At 39.5% G+C, this 16,547-nt stretch overlaps 2 protein-coding genes across 2 annotated transcripts; one reads left to right on the top strand and one right to left on the bottom strand.

Moving 5' to 3' along the window:
• Window positions 1–820: 820 nt before the first annotated feature.
• Window positions 821–4,515, bottom strand: LOC142662646 (phospholipase A2 inhibitor gamma subunit B-like). Its single transcript, XM_075840857.1, has 5 exons — window positions 4,461–4,515; window positions 3,905–4,021; window positions 3,308–3,457; window positions 2,179–2,325; window positions 821–942 (listed from the first exon to the last, which is right to left on the bottom strand). Exons 1-5 carry the CDS (start codon window positions 4,513–4,515, stop codon window positions 821–823), a joined length of 591 nt encoding a protein of 196 aa, XP_075696972.1.
• Window positions 4,516–6,773: 2,258 nt separating this feature from the next.
• On the top strand, window positions 6,774–8,820 carry LOC142662248 (transcription factor E2F1-like). The gene is made up of 2 exons (XM_075840369.1): window positions 6,774–6,970; window positions 7,075–8,820. The coding sequence occupies exon 2, from the start codon at window positions 7,261–7,263 to the stop codon at window positions 8,503–8,505; it is 1,245 nt and encodes a 414-aa protein (XP_075696484.1). The 5' UTR covers window positions 6,774–6,970; window positions 7,075–7,260; the 3' UTR covers window positions 8,506–8,820.
• Window positions 8,821–16,547: the final 7,727 nt, after the last annotated feature.

Here is a 16,547-nt window from a genome sequence, read left to right as displayed (position 1 = left end):
CGATATTTACCGACAGGGGAGGACTTCAGGAAAGAAGAGAACAGGAACGAACTCTGGACAGCTGCGGCCATTGAGGGGTCAGGCGAGTTTAACAGGTAAGATGTTGATGACAGGATCCCTTTAAGGATTTGTTTTTTTAAACGGATAGATAAAAAAATCTTTTTAGAAAAAGCTTGAAATTAATAATATATACTTTTTGAATGTTAGGTCTCATTAAAAGAAACATTTAATTAAAAAAAACTGTTCACATAACCAGCACGTAATGTGCTCCTCATTTTGTCTCCTCTTTTACCTACGGGAGGTTACAAAATGGTGACAACTGTTTTAGACGCCATGTAACCTATAGCAGCTCTCAAAAGCCTTTACATATATTAGAGAAATTTAATGATACTGATCCAAGCGGTTTTTCCTGTCCTTTTTCTAGCAAGCCACTTTGACATGTAAAAGTGCAAAGGTTTTGGTCTGTAGATCAATGTTCCTATTGATTAGCTGAATAAAGTACTTAGTCTTAGCCTTTGGCTCCCATTGACTTGGTGTTTTGGTAACTTAAAAGGGGCAATGTCACCAGAAAAGTCCAATCAGACCTGAAGGGATCTGGCCAGAACTGAATGGCCAAACAAAAGATCACTCTATAGTACTTATTTAATTGATGGTGGCACAAACTTACGTTATAATAGCCGATGATAATGGCTGCATAATAGATTTTGAGTGCGACCTTTTATAATATTAATAATTAAGATTTCCCCCATATAGGATAAGTTTTGACACACATTGACTTGAATGTTTAATTCGTTTTATTTACAACCTTTACAACATTTTGTTAGTCACTGCATTCAAATTTGTCAGTCTGAATTTCTTGCAAACCAATTATTCCTTCATACTTAAGTGTACAAGCTAAGGGAGATATGCACCCCTTCATATTGTATTCTAGGATATTATTACCTGTAAATAAAAAACATTAGAGATTATTCAATGATGTCATTTATGCACATACCTCCCGGTAATTGGATATATGAGAATATTTTAAGCCTTGCCCCTGTTCTGACCCAAAATCCTCCCAAAACTGCCTAGAAATACCCCTTTTTATGCAAATTAACACTGTATCATAGTGGTCCCACTTGCAGGACAGTTCTAAAAAAAATGGACGGTCAGCAGGTACACTTTTATGAACCTTGACCTTTATACTAGGAAACTAAAAGGAATTCAAATTTCCCAATATTATTCCATAAATAACGCTGTGTGTCTGTGCACTGCCAGAAGCTGGGTGGTAACGAAGAGAAGTGGATGATGCTGATTCGTCAGCATCATACACTTCCATTCACAATGCCCAGCTAGTAAAACAAGTAAAAACGCCCAGATGTACACACAATACACGCCCACTTGGACTTTTACTTTAAACACGCCCAGTTGTACTTAAGAAAGGCTCATTTGCATAAATATAAAAATGCTCATAACTTGGCCAAAAATGCTTGTTTTTGAAAAAAAACAAAACGTTACTGTAATCTACATTGCAGCGCCGATCTGCTGCAATAGGAGATAGGGGCTGCAAAATCTGGTGACAGAGCCTCTTTAAGGTTGTGCAAGGGTAGGCACAACTCTACTGTAGACAAGGTAATAATTTATGATTAAGCTGCAGCTAGGTCCGGAACCGGTAACACACACGGCAACCGCTCTTTCAGGCATATATAAAAATGGAAAAGTTGAACCAAATACAGCTCTGCTATCATCAAGCCTTGATGATAGCCGCGCTGTATTTGGTTCAACTGTGAATAAAATCTTTATCTATTAAAGGGATTGTCTGATTTAGGATATTTGAAAATGGATTTTCTATTAGGTATTACTGAACAATCAATTCCCCCATTAGCTCCCTAATCTAGTAGCTAAAGCGGAAAGCGACGACCAGCATCTCTCACTCTGAAAGACTCAACATGTCCATGTATTACACGGAGAGTCCATTGATTTTCATTGGAACTGTGTAATGTTTCATTTCTCCTGTGGTCGTGCTGCATGGAAATTTTACATTTGCTGCTGGGTTCCCCACAGACTACGGCTGATGACTGGGGCTATTGTATCCTTATTTAATGTATCTTGGCACCTCTCAAGATTCTACACGTCATCTATAAAGTCAGACATATCCGATAATATGGAATATAAGCAATATATATATATATATAATACCTGGATCTAGGAATCTTCCAATAAAATCAACACATTTGTCTTCTTCATTCAAACATTTAATGGTGTGGTCACTGACACATTCTTTCAATTCATCTATATAACAAGATGTGCACAGCCTTCCATTGTGCTCTTCTTCCTCAGGGGGCACTAGAAGACAGAGGTGGGGAAAGAATTAAGGCCAGTCTGAGACTCTGATGTTAACAGAAATCATAGAGACAGGCAGTGGCTTAGTGACTCCTCCGGAATACACTGTGCGCTGTAGATAAGATGTAGTCACTGATCATTGTGTAAATAAGAAGTTAGTTACTACATGGAAACCATCAAAAGGCTGCTCTGTACAGATTTTATTATAACTTTATTTGTATTATTGAGAATACCAAGGACATCCCATATCATTAACACATGAATACCTGATACTTACTAATACATTTACATCTAAATGGTCTAATTAAATGATGAATAATCCACTGATATTTGTTATTCATGTACTAAAAACATGAGCTATAGGAGGTGATATGGTGTTAATAAAGAGTCGACGGCGCTATTGATTCCGTCAAAAACAATAGAACCCTTTCACAACGGTGACAAACAAAAACCATTAGTAAAGTTTCTGTCACCATTGAGATCATTGATGATGCAAACAGAAGCTGTGGTTTCCATTTACCTTTCCATTGAGGGGTTCCCCTGATGGAAAGCTCAGACGGATCCCCTCAACTGAATACAGTGATGATGTGAACAGGCCCTAAATTTGATCTAAAGCAAATTCACAGCAGGACACCATTATGTGCTATATAAGTACCAAAAAGGTGCATAAATTAGAAAGACAAATCCATCAACAGCAGTTTATTGATGGTTTCCAATTAGCAACAGTAAATAGATTTATATACTGCAGAAGAAAAAAACAAGTATGCATAGGAATAAACATTTTACATTTGCTAACTATTTATCCAGTTATTCAAATGTGGAGCTTAATTGATATAAAAATATGTGATCTGTAGATTGACATAGGCCTGTGCGTAAATTTACTGCTCTAATATAACCCAGATATTATCACAATACAGCCCCAAAGAGTTGCATGACAAATTCATCTCTACTACATCTGTAAAAATATCAGAAATTAAGCACTTACTTTGGTAGTTATCTGTGTTGCAATTGTCTCCTGTACAGCAGTGCAAATAAGCTGCTAATTTTATATTAATAAAATTTGAGCTGTACTGCGATGTGTTGCAGGGTACCCCGGGATTGCAGCTTCTTTTAATGGAGTGATATATGGAACTACCTGGGATGAGAAAAAGGGTTAATTATCAGGAATCATCAGGTCAATGTCAAAATACAAGGTCAGAGTACAATTCTCATATATACTAATATAGAAGAGAGGTGGTCCCAAAGCAAAAATCAAAATGGGCTCCATTATGCCACCGGCTATTGGCATATAGGACGTTAGGGCTGGGTTTTTGTTTCCCTCTCCTTTTGTTTTCAATAAATAATAGAGTCAAAGAACAATATCTTATATAGAGAACCCTTTTCCATACGCCCCTTTTTAGTCATCTCCATATCATAGAGGTCCCCCACTCGGGACCCTTCCTCTTTTAGTCAGTGGAGTGCCCAAGGATGCCATTATTATGCTTTCTATTATAATGTGCCCCTCTGCATTCATCACAGTCGTACCCAATTAAAACCTCACTCTGGGTCTTGAGTTCTTTAAAATATGTCATAAAATACTCACCGTAATGATAGAACTCGGAGACCACCAAACATTCTGCAGAGTTTGGACACTCAACTGAGACCCCATGACATGTGTCACTGTTTTTTTGTATACATTCAAGACATTTAAGAGCAAGACCTAGGAGACAGAACATTATCTTATTATGGGATTGTTTTTATGTTTTTTAATTTATTCATAGTAAAAACACTGAAAGAAAACAAGATGTAGATGGATTGTCCTCCTCCGAGTGACCAGCTTCAAGGCGAAATGGTTCCTCCCAAGAAAACAGGATCAATAGTTTTATATCCAAAGAGGGCGCAATATACCAAGGAAATAAATTAGAATATGGGACCTGCTGAGATGTTCCCTTTAATATACATAACATAATTTGAGTTACATTTTGGTCTTTAAGTAAAATCTTGTAGACCTCTGTTGAGTATTGGTGGCTGTCTTTGGATAGGACATAAATAATACATTCATAAAGAGTAATATACAGCACCTATCCTATACATATACAGTCGTCTACTTGAATGAGTCTACAGGAAGAGTCTACCTACCACAACAGATATTGTCTTACCTGTGCATGAGATGGCACAGAAGATAGTAAGAGAGATGATGAAGGATCTCATCATGGTTGATACAAAGTGAAGTTACACAATTCTGACTCTCTGTATGTGGGATACATATGACTATTGTATTTATACACTGAAATCCGGGCTGGATCTCTATTTCTGTTAAATCAAATATCATGTGTCAATATTGTCTCCATTATGCCAAGGCAAACTTCATGTCATGTGTTTAAGAGATGATAACAACTGGCAAGTTAACTCATCCGAGGGCTATTTTATTCAAAAGTTTCTAACGTCTCTAAATGTGCAAATTCACATTAGTGGAAAATTATTTAAACCCACCATTTTCAACATGAGCAGCTGATTATCTAATGTGTATGGGGTATCCTGACTCTCACTCAATGAAAATGTTGGGGCAAAGAAGGAACGGACATGTTGGATTTCATTATGTTTGATCCTTTCTTCTCACAGGTCTTAAGAGTAGTCTGGCAGTGGCTATACCCATCTCCCCAATGTAAACACTAGTTGAGCCTGCTTGTTGTTGTTGGGGGAGTAGGGAAGTATAACAATCTACCAACAGCTATCAAAGGTGTATGGGCACCTTTACAATGAGCTACGCTACATGGTGGCATGATGGTACTAGACAGACCAGGCAACAGGCCAAGCTACGCTAGGCCACGTGGGGAGACAGTCTACACATCGAATTGAGTAGATCTGGTCATAATAAGGTCAGGTGCAAGGGAAATAAATGGGATACTACAGTCTTAATACAACACAAGTAGACCTTTTTTTATATCTATTATTTCTTGGAAGACTTAAATGGTCAGTAAATCTAAAGTGTATCAGGCAGCGTGGCTTAGTGGTAAGCATTGTGATCTTACAGTGCTGGTCCTTGGCTGGTCCTGGGTTTGAACCCAAGCAAGGAAAAAATCTGCATGCAGTCTATTTGTTTTTCCTATATTTGCATGTGTTTATTCCAAAAACATACAAATATGGAATTTATGTGAATCCCACTGGGGACATGACTCCTGTACAGTGCTGTAGACTATGTTGGTGCTCTATAAGAAACATTATAATATATTCTGTTGCGTTCTTTAGTGGGATGACTGACAACAGGCCCAGACTTTATCACATATCACCAGATCTGAGAAGGCACATTTACACGTGGCTATTATGCAAAGTCCAGCTTATAACTAGAATTGTCAAAACCACCCAATTATTCCATAGTGAACAATGGTAGGAGGCTGGGTCAAGTTCTGGTTACTTACAGACAGACACCAAATACTCCGGACAAAATAATGTGCTAGGTCGAAAAAACTTCTAGATCCAATAAATCAAAGTTGGGATTTCTTTAGAGAAACCATAACTGCATACAACCATGAAACCAGTATCGAAGTATCTATACCAGTGGCTGGTGGTGGTAGTGGATTGAAGGTGTCAGGATGTTGTATGGCGGCAGGAACGGCGGCAGGAAGACATTTATGCCATATTTATGGGATACGCAATAAATGTCCTAATTGGAAATAATCCTTTAATATGTTTTTTTCCACATACTGAGCATTCCATTTGTACTTACAAGGTGAGCTGGAGGTTCTCCTCCTCCCTTTTTTTCTATGCAATTTTGGACATTGTATAAACATAATTTAGGGAACAAAAAGTTTGGGCGCTAATGACTAGTGAGGTGTCAGATTATCTAATATTCCAGTTAAGTGGAGAATTAAAGAGTCCAAACCAATTGTGAGATTATGTTTTCCTCCCTAGATGTCTGCCACAGGTCAAAAGTAGCCAACCTGGCGCAAATGGGCGAGAGCTGGGAGATCCGGGGATCAGCTGGGGGGCGATAACAATAGCGCTCCTGGGACAACGGGCTTCAGGCACCACTTCTTCTACCTACTGCCCCGGCCGGACGCTGCGCGGAGTCTCCGGCTCTCTATGGAAAGCCTCAATAAGTCAGTCAATGGATTGTGATGTCTCCGGACGTTTGATGGGAACTGGCCTAAAAGTGCTGGAACTTCAATAACAAATGCGGCTTGTATGCGTTTTATCCCAGCGTCTCCGATCGGAATGCACGTTGTGACTTTTAGCACTTGGAATCCTGCAATATAGATGAATATATTGATTCATTAGCGCCGACATTTGCATCTGTTTTAATAGCCTTTTCCTATTGGCTTGGAATGGGTTTACTACAGCACAGAACCTTGCTATTGTTTATGGAGCGATCTGATCGCCTGTAGCATTATTGATCCATTATTAATGTAGGAATGTTTCCTATCTATTGTTTTATTCCCTACTGGAGTATTTTCCTACTTTGAGATTCAGTCTTTATGGATCATCTTTCCCGTTGGATTTTTCTGTGATGGGGCTTTAAACATCGACCCTCCATAGATGATCAAGAATTGTTGTCATCGTAACGATCAATGGCTTCATTTCTGGGACCCTTGGTTAATGTGAAACAATTGTGTTCGGAAGCCATTGGATGGGAGTACCTCCGCTGTGGCGTATAACCTCCTACACCAAGGTGCCCATGTTTTATTGGATCCTTTAAACTTTTATAAGTTTCAATAAATGTCCTGCGTTTTTTTTATTTTTTACAAGCGGATTCGCTACGTTGGTTTTTTCCAGGTTTTTCCCCGTGTTCTCCTCCTGATATGGGTACTGCTTGTTGAAGACTGACAGATTTGGTTGGACGTCCATTATTGGATTCAGATTTCCAATTTTTCTAGATTAAGCCTCGGATGTAGGCTTGGCTTTAATTGAGGACATGAGATTAAGACTTTTTGGGAAACTGAGGGAATAACCCCTCTGATCATGTCCCAGAACTTTGGGGTAACTTATGGCTGCGTTGAAGGAGATCTAGGGGCAGTTTGGGAAGCTGGTGGCACCTTCCATGTGGCAGAGCAACAGATCGTCATCATCTCCACCCCAGATGTCCCAGGAGAGGTCCTCACAAACTCCGGCCTCAGTGAGGCTGAGCTCATGCTGTTCACTACCCCCCAAGGACCAAGCCCAGGATGTGCCGGGCAGAAACCAACACTCGGCCGTCCTCCGGTGAAGAGGAAGCTGGATTTGGAGGCCGGACACAGGTATATTCCAGAAGGCCTTCAGACACCACGTGGGAAGACCAGAAATCCTGTTAGAGGAGTGAAGTCTCCCGGAGAGCGCTCTCGTTATGAGACATCTTTGAACCTTACGACCAAGAGATTTCTGGAACTTCTTAGCAAGTCTGCAGATGGAGTGGTGGACTTAAACTGGGCTGCCCAGGTGCTGAATGTGCAGAAGAGGAGGATCTACGACATCACCAATGTGCTTGAGGGGATCCACCTGATCACCAAAAAATCTAAAAACCACATTCAATGGCTGGGGAACAGATCACTCGTGGAGTCCAGCAGTAGATACCAGATGTTGGCGAAAGATTGTCAGGATCTTCTGGCCACGGAGCAGCAGCTGGATGAATGGCTTCACATGTGCACCACGCAGCTGAAACTGCTCACTGAAGAGTCCGAGAGCCAACAATTGGGATATGTAACTTGCCAGGACCTTCGCAGCATTGCTGACCCCTCAGAGCGCATGTTGATGGTGATAAAAGCTCCTCCAGAAACACAGATGCAAGTTTCAGATCCCACAGAGGGCCTGCAGATTTCTCTTAAAAGTACCCGTGGACCCATTGATGTGTTCCTCTGTCCAGATGACTCCTCTGGTGTTTGCAGTCCTGTCAAAAGCCCCACCAAGGCAGCAACTCCTAACACCTCGCCCAGCACACAGAGCCCAAATGGGCCCACGCTTCTAGCACCCGCTCAGGATATTGGCCTAGGGTTGCTTCCTTGTGAGCAAGAGTCGTTACTATCACCGGAGACGGATCTCCCCTTGGGTTACTCCACAGACCTCCACCTGTCCCCGGTCACCGCAGCCGTCCTGCCTGATTTTCTCTGTGATGAGTTCATCAGTTTGTCTCCACCCCTCTCTCACGAGTACCACTTTGGGCTGGAGAACAGCGAGGGTGTAAGTGAACTCTTTGATTGTGATTTTAGTGACCTGACCTCTCTGGACTTGTGAAATGAACATTGAATCGGCCCGGTACCTTTACATTAGGCGCACGCATCGGTTTCCTATCCTGCGCTAACGTCTACTGCTCACATCACATCCCAGTACAAAAATTAATGCGTTTTTTTTTTTAATTTATATTCCTGTTGATTGCTTATACAAAATGAGCAAGGAAACCAGCACTTAGAACAGTCCTATGTGAAGGTGCGCCTCGGTGGCATAATCATAGCACTTGCATTCAGCCCTGAAGACCTAAACAAGGCGATATCGGTCACCGTAATGTCATCAGTGTCTCTTATATACCGGATAAAATTGAACTTTGTATTTTTTTTTATGTCGATTCTTAGTCTTGCGCCGACCCATCAAGCATCTATAACATGCAGCTCTCGCTTTTTCAGCTACACAATGGTTTGCCAAATTATGATCCTTGTAAATTGACCTGCTGGTTATTGCGGGTGCTTGATGGTTTTTCTACTTTAATTGTTCGTTTAACATGTCTCCAGTGTCAGAAGTTCTAATTTGTTGCATTATAATTTATTTCATTCTAAAGCGATTTTGTTAATAGTAGCAAGAATTATACTATGGCTGATGACAAACAAGAAGTTGCAGGTTTCTTCAGTGTGCAGCCACTTTGTTCTTTGTGTTGATTTGGGGCCCTTTTACACGGGCCAATTATTGGGCAAGCTATCATTCACAGAATGCTAGTTCCTGATCCCTGCCCTGTGCAAACAGGGCAACCATCAGCCGACGAACGATCAAATGCTCATTCATCGGCTGATCTTATAGTTTTACAGTATAAATATTATCGTTGTCTCCAGCACATCTCCCTGTGTAAACGGGGAGACGTCCCGCCGATGTGATAGAATGGCATGGAGATGAGCGATCGCAGTAAGGAGCGCTCCACCTCATACATAGCTCCGTGTGAAAGGAGCAAACTAGCGCCCATCAACAAGCTGTCTCGTTGATCAGCCAAAATGGGCTGGTGTAAAAGGACCCTTAGGCTAGGTCTACATGGTGAAACAAATCACACATGGGCCAGCCTTTAGTTTGGCGGCATCACTCTATAGTGTCGCTTGGTAAGGGAAACAGCCATATTTTTCAGGTTGCCCGCAGTGTGTGCAGCCGCCTTAACGTGCGACTATTCAGTCTTGTAGCTTTATTGTGGTAGTTCTGTTAAATGTTCGACTACTTCATTGTGTGAGAATAGTTTGGGTCTCGTATATAAAAACTGTCCTATTAAAGTCTGTCCAATCAGATTACTTGAATATGAACCCTGCGATCTGATGGATATGGGCCACACTGATCACTGTTTTATACATAAGGCTTATTCTTAAATGTTGTCTTGGTCCAGTTCTTGGGATACTTTTCTGATGTACAGACGAACATGAAGAGTATTCTGCACTTGGCTTGCCTCTAGAAACTCTAAACCGTATTTATAAGTGTGTTTCTACCCCCTGACCTCCCCCGTTCTTTAGCATGGCACTTTGTCATGGATGTTTGCCTTGTACATACATGACAAATGTGTTGGCAAATATCCCAGCTTAAGTTATCTGTAAATCTTGTTCTTGTTTTCCAATAAAGAGATTTTCAGCGAAAAAAAAAAAAAAAAAAAAAAAAAAAAAAAAAAAAAAAAAGTAGCCAACCTTCACCCTAACCAATTGACCTCATACAACCACTGTACCATGTTTCTTCTATTTACTGGAGGCGTCTAGTGGAGGATTTATGGTGATCTGAAGTTGTTAGGTGGTAGCGATGCTCAGGATGTGGAAGGAAACCATCTGAACAAAGCAATGTAAAAGGACTTAGGGAGAGAGAAAGCTTATAGTAGTGTGGTAAACGTGGGACTAACAGGAATTTTTGATTAACAAATTGTTTGGGCCAATTGGACAATTTTGATGTCCAAATTGCAGAATTTTTCATTTTGCAACTTTCATAGAAGTCCATGAAATGTGAATTACAGCCCATCTAATGGACCTTTAAATTGTTTTTGTATGCTTCCCGAAGTCTTAAATTTCTAGGATGAGAAGAAAATGTTGTTCGTGTCTAACTCATAAACCTGACCCAATCCAATAACCACACCTTTTCATGTCCTGCTCTATCACCTTACAATATTCGTCTAGTAGGATGAGGATTTCTTTATGAGCCAGTGAAAGAGACAGACAGAAACTAATGCCACCAATTGTCAAAGGTCTAATGTGTCTAATAAGAAATTAGTTTGTGTTCTTGTGTCAGGAATCCCCTTAGTGACCACTAATACGCCTTTTCACGTCATTTACTACTGGGCTTTAGGCTAGGCTGACGCCTTTTCACGTCAGCCTAGTCTAAGTCCTGCACGGGTCTCCCGTGCAGGCAGGAGTCGGGGCTCTGCTGTCTGATGACAGCTGAGCTCCTGCTCCAACGCCCGCGATCGAAGTTTACTTAGATCACGGCCGTTTAACCCGTTAAATGCCGCCGTCAATAGCGACCGCGGCATTTAACTTTGTTTACAGAGGAAGTGCGCTCCCTCTCTCACCCATCGGCGGCCCGCGAATGAAATCGCGGGTCTCCGATGGGGTGTCATGGCAGCCGGGGGACTGATAAAAGCCCCCAGGTCTGCCCTGGACATATGCCTGTTAGGACGCGCCGGAGGCACGTCCTAACAGATTGCCTGTCAGATTTACACTGACAGGCAATAATGCTCTGGTATACGAAGTATACCAGAGCATTATAGCAGCGATCGGAACATCGCACAGTAAAGTCCCCTAGTGGGACTAATAAAATCAGTCATCAAAGTGAAATAAAGATTATTAATAAAAAGTACAGTAAAAAAATAAATAAAACCATTTTTTTCCATAAAAAGTGGTTTTATTTAGTAAAAGTGTAAAAAAAAAAAAAAAGTACACATATGTGGTATCGCCGCGACCGTAATGACTCCATTAATAAAGTTAATATGTCATTTAAACCGCAAAGTGAACACCGTAAAAAAAAAACGCCAAAAACTATGGCGAAATTGCAATTTTTTTCCATTGCCCCCCAAAAAAGTCATAATAAAAATGAATCAATAAGTCCCATGTACCCCAAAACAGTACCACTCAAAACTACGTCTTGTCCCGCAGAAAACAAGCCCAAAAAATCACTACATTGATGGAAAAATAAAAAAATTACGGCTCTTGGAAAGCGACGATGCAAAAACAAATAATTTTAGTTCAAAAGTGTTTTTATTGTGCAAAAGTCGTAAAACATAAAAAAACCTCCACATATGTGGTATCGCCGTAATCGTACCGACCCATAGAATAAAGGTAACATGTTAATTACGTCGCACAGTGAACGGCGTCAATTTAAAAACGCATAGAACAATGGCGGAATTTCAGTTTTTTTTTATAATCCCCCCCAAAAAGGTTAATAAAAGTTAATATAAAAATTATATGTACCCAAAAATGGTGCCATTAAAAAGCACAACTAATCCCGCAAAAAACAAGTCCTCATACAGCTATGTAGACGAAAAAATAAAAACGTTATAGCTCTTTGAATGCGACTATAGAAAAACGAATAAAATAGCTTGGTCATTAAGGCCTAAAATGGGCTGGTCACTAAGGGGTTAAAGGGTTGTCCCACCTTAATAATAACTTCTGAAATTAAAGCCGGGCCAGCGATCAGCTGATTGCCATGGGCTTCAGAGAATCCCAGAGCTCAGCTGTTATCTCTGGAGGGAAGATGTGGCTGACTATATATTGTAGTATTACATGACTGTCATTAGAATGCCTTGGAGGGGCAGGGTCCGCCAGAGCTAGTGACTCTTTGAAACCGACTCTACACTCTGGCTAATAGAGGAGCGAGCTTCCTATGACATTCGTGCGCCCTAATAGGGCATATATAATTAGGTTGTCTTCATTAGAATAGTTCTGATGCTATGAAGGAATCACATTGACTTTATCCATCATAAGGCAGAATGTCTGGAAGCAAAACCTTCTTGATAACATTAATGATCATCCTTGTGGAGTCACTAGAACAAATATTTATGAACGCAAATACAAATAATTCAGCAGCCAAGAAGTTCTTACAACCTGAAAATTCAGGTATGAGTGCAGTTAACCCTAAAGTCCCACTCCACCTTTATCACACTTACAGAGGTCTAGGAAGCTGAAATACGAATGTAGCCATCTTTAACTTGATTCTGATAACTTGCTGCAGCGTGATATCACACAACAAAAGCCATTGAAAAGTCACTGAAAAAGTCAAGATAAGAGATCTAGTCACTGTTTATTTAATGCGTTAAAAATCAAGGTAAAGACGGCTACAACTGTATGAGGAGTTGTTTGATAGTTTGTTTTGATTCTCACTAAATTCGTTTGACAATGACTAAACGTAGGTGCGAAGTCTAAGGAATCTCCTCGTTCTTCACCCTAGAACCAGTGGGTAAAGAATGAGAAGAAATAGTGAGCTACATGGTGTTATTATGGTTGAAGATGAGCGAATATCCCAAATTTGTTTTGTATCAGATTCGATCGAATCAGCCGTTTGATTGATCAGAATAAATTTGTTGCGAATTGAAAGTGTGTCGATTTCCATGAAAACTCGTGTCTGACTCTCTGATGTCTTCTAGTATTAAATTCAAGTAAAATCAACCCCTTTTAAGATCTTTAATGCCAAGCTAGCATCAGTAATTTTAACGTGACAGCAACAAATATGGGTAGAGGGAGGTGTAACTCATTTTGGGAAGCCTGTCCCAGGTCATGTGATCCTATATTTCTTTGTACCTGACCAAATTTAAAACTTTTGGGTGATTGGGACAAAATTTGATTTGTGTAGAATTGACTCGCTCATCGTTAAATATAGTATTTCACAAACAAACCAGGCAGTAGACCGAGTTACTTGATGCTCTCAAGTAGAGCAGATCTGGTCATGATATCCGTATCTATTGTTTTCTACAGAAGACTTAAAGGGACACAAAATGTAAGGGTTATTTGGCGTGGTTGTTCAGTGGTTAGCATGGTTACATGGCAGTTCTGGAGTTCTGGCTTTGAATTTTACCAAGGACAACATCTGCATGGAGTTTGTATGTTCTTTCTATGTTTGCATGGGTTTATCCAAAAATCTTACATTTTTGTGCCTTATGAGAACTTCAGAATCCGCTGCAGAATATGCTGGCACTGTATAAGCGCCATAGTAATGTTTTCTATTGTGTTGTTCAGTGGGGTGACTGACAGCAAACCCAGACATTATGTCATATATCACCAGATCTGAGAAGGCACATTTATACATGGAAATTATGCAAAGTGCAGCTTATAACTAGAATTGTGAAACCTCACAATGATTCCATAGAGATCAAAGGAAGGATTGATGGTGTCAGGATGTTTTACAGCCGCAGAAATGCTCAGCATGAGGAGAGAACCATATTAAAGGTGTATTCCATGGGATATGTTATAAATGTCTTAGATGGGAATAAACCTTTAACTATGCAATGTTTATCATAGGATGTTTGTGACTGAGAAGGTGATTATCTACTACTACATCTTATTAGACACATTTAGAGTCCAAAGCAATTGTAAGGTTATGTTTTCCAGAATTGCAACCTCCCTAAAAGTCTGCCACAGGTCAAGAGTAGCCAATCTCCACTATTCACTGGAGAACGGGAGGATTTATTTTTGGGCCTAATACTGTTGATTAACCAAACTACCCTAAAACAAAACAAGAAAAAATTAGGCAAAAAATTATATTTTTCCTTTTTCAGACTATTTTTTCCTAAATAAAATCTACAAAATTAAATTATATCACCTCAAATTTGAAATAATAAGAAAGTCCTATATGTCCTGCAAAAAAATAAATAATTAAATAAATTAGATTTTCGGGTAAACTAAGCAATAATATAAAAAAATAGAAATCACCTTTAGAAGAAAGCATTATAAAATAAATGTATTTTCTCTCTGCATCAAGGCCCAAAAAAAAACACCCCCAATCCTAAAAGGGCTAAGAGTGAAGATAAGCAAAGTGATTCTACATGAATCGAACTTGTTACATATTTCCCAAAACTTTTTGATTTTGGCAAATTCAAAAATTGTGGGATTCGCCCTGTACAAATTGCTCAAAATGGCGGTGTTACGATTATCAGCAGAACTGCTGCTAATCAATGATTTCTGTTTTCAATGTGTTTGTGCATTGCTAGGCAATGCCTTTGGTCTGAATCTGGATTTGGTCATCATTTAGGTTTGCCTGGGTAATTAGGGTGGAGCACATTTCTTGGCCCTATATATGCTTCAGGCCTGTATTACTCAGGAGCTGGTTATACTGTTTCTGACATGTGCTAGACTGTTTTGAGATTCTAGTTAGTGACTTTGTTCTTGTCTGTGTATTTGTTTGTACCTATTGGTCCTCTGAGAGATCTATTTTTTTTTATAGTGGTTTTATGTGTATCCTGGGATCATTATTTACATTGGTTTGTTTGCCTTTCCTGTCCATTTGGTCTGCTGCCAAGTTGTTGTCTTACCCTGCTGTGGTATAGTATTCAGATAGGGTCAGTGGGTGCTGTTAATTCGTGTCCACTGTCCACTCATCTGTTAACTGCTTGTATGCTATTCATCTAAAACAAAAGTATATACAGTTTTTCACCGCTAGAACAGCACTAGAGAAACACAGTCCAACTTGTAGTCTTATAGACGTTTCTGCTCAGTCCACAAGCAATAGACCATCTACAATCCAGAGAAGGTGTGTGCAGTTGTTCTGGTCCTTGTAGTACCTCGGAGCTCTGCACCATATCCCAATCTTGAAGCTCCAGGCAGGATAAATCCTATGACTACAATAGAGACGCGATTCTGGGATTGTTTTTTCTCGTGACATATTTGACTTTATGTGGAAAAATGTGGTCAATAAATTCATAAATTTTTTGTAAAAAACACCAACATTTTGAGAAAATGTGCAAAAATTATGATTTTTCTAAATTTAAATGTATCTGCTTATAAAACAGATAGTGATACCACCCAAAATATTTACTAATTAACATTTCCCATATATCTACTTTATGTCTGCATCTTTTTTTTTAACGTCCTTTTATTTTTCTAGGACATTACAAGGCTTAGAACTTTAGCAGCAATTTGACACATTTTCAAGAAAATTTTAAAAGGCTATTTTTTCAAGTACCAGTTCAGATCTGAAGTGGCTTTGAGGGCCCCATATATTTGAAACCCCCATAAAACACCCCATTTTAAAAACTGCACCCCTCAAAGTATTTAAAACAGCATTCAGGAAGTGTTTTAACCCTTTAGGCGTTTCACAGGAATTAAAGCAAAGTAAAGGTGAAATTTACAAATGTCATTTTTTTTTGACAAAATTCATTGGTAATAATTTTTTTTTCTAATACAGAAAGTTTTACCAGAGAAATGCAACTCAATATTTATTGCTCAGATTCTACAGTTTTTAGAAATATCCCACATGTAACCCTAGTGTGGTAATGGACTGAAGCACAAGCCTCAGAAGCAAAAGAGCACCTAGTGGATTTTGGGGCATTTTTTTAGAATATATTTTAGGCGCCATGTCAAGTTTGAAGAGGTCTTGTGGTACCAAAACAGTGGAAACCCCCCAAAGTGACCCAATTTTGGAAACTAAATCCCTCAAGGAATGTATCAAGGGCTATAGTTAGCATTTTTAACCCCATAGTTTTTTTGCTAAATTTATTTGAATTAGTCTGTAAAAATAAATAACTTTTTGATCTGAAAAAATACTTTTCTAATTTTTACAAGGAATAAAGGAGAAAAAGCACCCCAACATTTGTAAAGCAATTTCTCCTGATTACGGTAATACTCATAATGCGGTTATAAATGGCTGTTTAGACCCACAGCAGGGCTTAGAAGGGAAGGAGCGCCATTTGGATTTTGGAGCGCAGATTTTGCTGTAAAGGTTTTCGGTGCCATGTCGTGTTTGCAATGCACTGGAGGGACAAAAACAGTGGAAACACTCCAAAAGAGACCCCATTTTGGAAACTACACCCCTCAAGGAATTTTTCTAGGAGTATAGTTAGCATTTTGACCCCACAGTTTTTTTTTGCTGAATTAATTAGAATTAGTATGTGAAGATGAAAAGCC

The sequence above is a fragment of the Rhinoderma darwinii genome, chromosome 10, assembly GCF_050947455.1.
Source record: "Rhinoderma darwinii isolate aRhiDar2 chromosome 10, aRhiDar2.hap1, whole genome shotgun sequence".
NCBI classification, from domain to species: Eukaryota; Metazoa; Chordata; class Amphibia; order Anura; family Rhinodermatidae; genus Rhinoderma; species Rhinoderma darwinii.
Note: the sequence above shows the minus strand (reverse complement) of the source record. Positions and strands in the feature narration are given on the sequence as shown.